The 6,927-nt window shown below is 34.5% G+C and overlaps 1 protein-coding gene across 1 annotated transcript; it reads left to right on the forward strand.

The window, feature by feature from the left end:
* The first annotated feature begins 1,120 nt into the window (after positions 1-1,120).
* Positions 1,121-5,980, forward strand: LOC106471249 (galactose-3-O-sulfotransferase 2-like). The gene is made up of 2 exons (XM_013931840.2): positions 1,121-1,274; positions 4,502-5,980. The coding sequence occupies exons 1-2, from the start codon at positions 1,207-1,209 to the stop codon at positions 5,712-5,714; spliced, it is 1,281 nt and encodes a 426-aa protein (XP_013787294.1). The 5' UTR covers positions 1,121-1,206; the 3' UTR covers positions 5,715-5,980.
* Positions 5,981-6,927: the final 947 nt, after the last annotated feature.

Here is a 6,927-nt window from a genome sequence, read left to right on the forward strand (position 1 = left end):
TAGTAACAATACCTATACTACCTTGGTAACAATACTTATACTACCTTGGTAACAATACTTACACTACCTTGGTAACAATACTTATACTACCTTGGTAACAATACTTACACTACCTTAGTAACAATACCTATACTACCTTGGTAACAATACCTATACTACCTTGGTAACAATACTTATACTACCTTAGTAACAATACTTACACTACCTTGGTAACAATACTTACACTACCTTAGTAACAATACTTACATTACCTTGGTAACAATACTTATACTACCTTGGTAACAATACTTATACTACCTTGGTAACAGTGCTTACACTACCTTGGTAACAATACTTATACTACCTTGGTAACAATACTTACACTACCTTGGTAACAATACCTATACTACCTTGGTAACAATACTTACATTACCTTGGTAACAATACTTACACTCCCTTGGTAACAATACTTACACTACCTTGGTAACAATACTTATACTACCTTGGTAACAATACTTACACTAGCTTAGTAACAATACCTATACTACCTTAGTAACAATACCTATACTACCTTGGTAACAATACTTATACTACCTTGGTAACAGTGCTTACACTACCTTGGTAACAATACTTACACTACCTTAGTAACAATACTTACATTACCTTGGTAACAATACTTATACTACCTTGGTAACAATACCTATACTACCTTGGTAACAATACCTACACTACCTTGGTAACAATACTTATACTACCTTGGTAACAATACTTACACTACCTTGGTAACAATACCTATACTACCTTGGTAACAATACTTATACTACCTTGGTAACAGTGCTTACACTACCTTCGTAACAATACTTACACTACCTTGGTAACAGTGCTTACATTACCTTCGTAACAATACTTACACTACCTTGGTAACAATTTGTTTCTAATATATATCTGATAATTTTGTATTTTTGGATATACCTGATAACTTCGTATTTCTAATATACCTGATAATTTCGTATTTTTTAATATATCTAATAATTTCGTATTTCTAATATATATCTGATAATTTTGTATTTGTTAATATACCTGATAATGTCGTATTTCTAATGTATCTGATAATTTTGATTTATTTTTTCTATATATAATACAGATCTTCGTTCACGAACAGAAACGACGACCACTGTTCATGCAGTAAAGAGAAGATCTAAACAGGCTTAATGAACTTATAGAGGAATGGATCGTCTGCTGAAACCCCGACCGTTTTTAATTTTTTGTCTTATCTGTGTTTTTTGTTTGTTGTGGTAAGTTTATTTTATTCATGTTATCTTAGGGAAGTCGGGGATTTCTGCTTAGTTTAAATTTTTTCATGTGTGTTCAGACTGATTTTTATGTATCTTGTACGTGTCTAATTATATACTGATTCGATTACCTTCTTTCTTTAGTTCTTTTTATCTTAATTACATCTTGTGAAATCTGTACTTGAAAAATCCATTTTCTTTGGGGGGAGTTGGTATAGAGTGTTGTTCACTTTTTATCCGTTTGTATTCTCTGTTCTATTTTTTTTCCTTTGCATTGTAGTCTCCCGTTGAGACAGCGGTAAGTCTACGGATTTACAACGCTTAAATCAGAGGTTTGATCTCCTAGGTGGACACAGCAAATAGCTTCTGGTTTAAAATTTTCTTTCTCGTAGTTTTAAGTTGCAGAGAGATTATAAACCAAACTTTCTTTTTTAATACTCTGGCCTTGCTGTGTGTAGCTTAAAAGTATGAATAGTCTAATTTTAATTGGCTTATAACTGACATCATCGTTTTACACTCGGTCGGTTGAATAGAATACGTTCTTAAACTAATCCAGTTTTATTGTTGTTTTTTGTAGCGCGAAGATACTCAATAAGCTCCCTATTCTCTGTCTACCACGGATAATCGAACCCCGGATTTTAGCGTTCTAAGTTCGTAAACTTTCCACCGACCCATCGGGAGACACAATTGACAGTAAGAGTTAAAATAGCGAATATGTTTGCAGTTAAACATAATTAATTGCTTTCGTAATCCTAGAATTGGTCTCAATAAAGAAATTATTCGAAATTCTACTACACTAGAATCCGGGGTTCGATTTCTCGCGGTAGACAGAGCGTAAATAGCCCATTCTTTGGCTTTGGGCCTAAAACAACAACAACAACAAAGATTCCTTTTCAAACTCCCCCAGTGGGTCAGCGATAAGTTTACGGAGTTACAACACTGAAATCCGGGGCTCGATACCCTGCGGGGGACCAAGCGGATATTGCACATTGTGCAGCTTTGCGCTAAAAGAACAACATTGGTAAAAGCAGCCTAATGGATTGGCCTAGTTCTTTGCATATATATATAACATTGGTAAAACTGCCTAATGGGTTGGCCTAGTTCTTTGAATATATATATATATATAACATTAGGTAAAACTGTCTAATGAGTTGGCCTAGTTCTTTGAATATATATAACGTATATATATATAGAGAGAGAGGGGGGGGGACAGACAAAGAGAGGGCATTTTTCACTTTAAACCATTACTTTGGTGCCAAATAACAATAGGCGGATATTATTTTCTAAAGCACGTGTTTTTTTAGTAAGTTTCCTTGCTCCCCTAGTGGTTCGTGATAAGTTTGGGGGCTTTTAACGCTAAAAATCGGGCAGAACACAAATAGCCCATTATTGTATAACTTACAGTAACAACAAACAAACAGGTAAAGTAATGTGTGTCGTCAGCGTTTCGCCTAAACTATAGCGCCACCACGTGAGCTGAACATAAGAGTTGGGTGTTTTCTTACACTTGCTTGCTTAGGTAGTGAATCGTACAATTTATGTGTACAAAGCGCAGAAAGAATTATCTTTTAATTATAATTAGTTTATAAATAAATACAACAGAATGACTGTGCTCTAGATAACTGTTTTTTGGCTCCATCTTATCCCAGACTATCGTCTGCCAATAGATAGATAACATGGAGCTCAAATCGGCAAAAGTATGCTTGTTTTTGAATTTCGCGCAAAGCTACACGAGGGCTATCTGCGCTAGCCGTCCCTAATTTAGCAGTGTGAGACTAGAGGGAAGGCAGCTAGTCACCACCACCCACCGCCAACTCTTGGACCAACGAATATAACGCCCCCACGGTTGAAAGGGCGAGCATGTTTGGTGTGACGAGGATTCGAGCCCGTCACCCTCAGATTGCGAGTCGAGCGCCCTAACCACCTGGCCATGCCGGGCCTCGGCAAAAGTAATCACTATGTGAACGTGCTTTATTATATATATAAATAATCACAAAAATTTAAAAAACTCTATTAAATCTTTAATTTTTAATATAATTTAATGCATAACAAATGGTGACTTAAATACAAGTAATAAACGATCTCATAATATAAAATTTGTTACTTTTTTCTTTAATTGGACACTCAGCGTTTCGCTTTACAGCTTCTCCAGGAGCGTTCCACTAAAACACAAACCATAACTGGTAGTACAAAGTTTTAATTGGTTTAAATAATTAATGGTATAAATTTGATAATTGTTTTTTAAAACTCATAACGTAGGTTAATTAATATATGGAATTGTACACGGACTTTTCTCTACGTTAAAGTATTTTTATTTGCGAGCTTTCGGCCCTCTTACCGGAGAGAAAAGTCCATGTATAATTCTATATATATATACATAAATTTGGTGTTATAAGATCGTTTCTTGCTAGTATTACAATGTTTTTATAGAACAATATCAACTAGAGAAATTAAATAAATGGTAACTGTGTTCGTAAACAGCAATTAATTTATATGAATATCAAATTGTTGGAAACAGTATATATATATATATATAATATTAATAAAGTGTTTCATGTATTTCTATTTTGAAAGTACAACGACAATGTTTAAATTTATTTTAGATAAATTATATTAGTTGGTAAGATCTTACATCGAGTAATTCTAGAAGTTTTACTAAAAACCATTTGTACACAACTGAGTTTTCGTAATAGTATATAGTCAGTGATTTTTAATGGAACATTAGAACCAGTTGAATGTCTTCTAGTATATAGTCAGTGATTTTTAATGGAACATTAGAACCAGTTGGATGTCTTCTAGTATATAGTCAGTGATTTTTAATGGAGCATTAGAACCAGTTGAATGTCTTCTAGTGTATAGTCAGTGGTTTTTAATGGAACATTAGAACCAGTTGAATGTCTTCTAGTATATAGTCAGTGATTTTTAATGGAACATCAGAATCAGTTGAATGTCTTCTAGTATATAGTCAGTGGTTTTTAATGGAACATTAAAACCAGTTGAATGTCTTCTAGTATATAGTCAGTGGTTTTTAATGGAACATTAGAACCAGTTGAATGTCTTCTAGTATATAGTCAGTGATTTTTAATGGAACATTAGAACCAGTTGAATGTCTTCTAGTATATAGTCAGTGGTTTTTAATGGAACATCAGAACCAGTTGAATGTCTTCTAGTATATAGTCAGTGTTTTTTAATGGAACATTAGAACCAGTTGAATGTTTTCTTTTCTGTAGGTCAACCGTCCGCTTTGCACCGGTGTCGGTAACTTGGGTGAGTGAGAAGAAAAGTTCGTGCAAACCACGTGTAAACGTCGTGTTTTTGAAAACTCACAAATGTGCCAGTTCAACTATACAAAATATATTTTTTAGGTATGGAGACGCCCATAACCTAACGTTTGTTCTGCCTTATGAACGTAACTATCTCGGTCATCCTTTACCATTCAATCACAAGATGATTCCCGATCCGTCCCGTTTTAATCGAACGTATAATATTTTAGCTCATCACACACGTTTTAACCAAACCGAGATAAAAAAAGTGATGCCAGAAGATTCCATTTACGTCACCATAGTCCGCGATCCTTTGGAGCTCTTCGCATCCCTGTACTCTTATTATGAACTGGACAAAGCTTACAAGTTGAAATTAGAGAATCTACATCGCGTTTCGTTGAAAACATTTGAATATAAACTCACATTCAAAAGACTGTTTAGAAAACTTGGTCTCAATCAGATGCTGTTCGATCTGGGCTTCAGTCCAAACTCTTTTCGAAATCTCAAAGCCGTTTCTGACTTTATTAATTACACCGACTCGGTTTTCGATCTAGTGATGGTTGCAGAACGAATGGAAGCGTCTTTGGTGTTGCTGAAAGACCTCATGTGTTGGGATTATAACGACGTTATCGCTTTCCGACATAATGCAAGAAACGACACAAACAAAAACAACCTCCCCCCCAAAATTCAGACACTTATACGACATCTTAATACGGGAGACGAAATGCTCTACCAGCACTTCAAACATAAACTTGAAGACCGGATACGTGAATTTGGTGAAGACAAAATGGCCAAAGAAATCATTGAGCTTCGGAGAAGAACTAGTTTGTTTTATAAGTTTTGTGTGAAAAAAGAAATGCCTATTTCGAAAGCCCAAGTTCTCAAGGAGAAAACCCATTCAAACGTGATTACGTTTTTGGCGAGTGATTCTGGCGGCAACGAAACCTGTAACCGAATGATAAACCGAGAGTTAGAGTATACGGACAAACTCCGTTTCAAGCAGCGAGATATGTATCACGTCGTGAAAAAGAAAACGACTTCCAAAAAATCAAGACCTCTCAACCGAACTCAGCCGAGTAAGATAACTGTTGAAAAAAACTATCACTCTCATCAGAGTAATGACAAAAATATTCCAGCTTCTTCAGCTGTGGATCCTAAGACTAGGAATGTCCACTTATGATACTTTATAAACCGAAACGTCGACTTCTGATAATCAGTTTAAATTAAGTGCTATGGCAGTTGCTACTGTATAGAACTGCTTTCTGAATAGTAGTTCTGTAAAAACAATCTATGTTAGTGCAATATTAAACTATTTTAATGTTAAAAAAACACGCAATAAACATCACTAAGATTGTATTACCATGAAACACCTTTGGCAGCCATCTATATGTAACTGTGTTAATTATTAATATACTTACCTTGTTTTTATTAAATCATTACAATCAACGTTTTGTTGCGGTTTATTTGGTGTGATTGTGTTTGAATATTTTGGAACCTGAAACACTTCCATTGTTGGGACTGGATGTAGAAGGTTCTTAAAAGGGTGCTGGGCCCTCTAGCGGCTCTGAGGTAAGTTTGAAGGCTTATTAACCCTAAATACCTGGTATCGATACTCGTGGTGGGCACAAAACAAAGAGCTTAGTGACCTATTCTGTAACTCTGCTCTTATCAACAAAGAAACGAAAGAGTAATTAAGGGGGTTTCACCTATTCTGTAACTCTGCGCTTATCAACAAAGAAACGAATGAGTAATTAAGGAGGTTTCACCTATTCTGTAACTCTGCGCTTATCAACAATTAGTTAGCTGTTTTACAGTTTCCTAACAAACAAATGTGTTATTCAAGTTTTTCTGGTTTCAAGTTGAAAGGAGACAGGAGTAATTTGGTTCTTACAAGTAGTGTTTTACGGACATTAGACTTAGTTTTCAAGGATTTCTAAAACACATTATAAATTACTTGAATATTTCGAAATCAACACATAATTATGATATAGTCTTTGTGAACTTCAGTACATTTGATTTTGTTTTTGTGCATTATACTAATATAATGTAATAAAGAATATGTTAATAGCACAACGTGGGTGTAATATGTTAGGCAACCTCATATGGAAGTCTAAGAACAGATATTTCGTTGGTTTTTTTATTGTTTCTGTACAATGAACTACATTGAAATACTCTATAGATGGGCAGATCACAGATAGCCCTTTGTGTAACTTTGTGCTTAACCACAAACAAACAAATACTCTATAAAATTAATAAACAAATACTTTAAACTTATAAAATGGAGGTTAGAGAGCATGTTTATATAAACATTTAGTTTACTTTGGAACTGTTAAGCTTTTCCATAAATAAAGAGTAGTTTAAAAAAGAAACAAAAATCCTAGAAATGTCGTCGA

This window comes from Limulus polyphemus, unplaced genomic scaffold, assembly GCF_000517525.1.
Source record: "Limulus polyphemus unplaced genomic scaffold, Limulus_polyphemus-2.1.2 Scaffold4492, whole genome shotgun sequence".
NCBI lineage: Eukaryota > Metazoa > Arthropoda > Merostomata > Xiphosura > Limulidae > Limulus > Limulus polyphemus.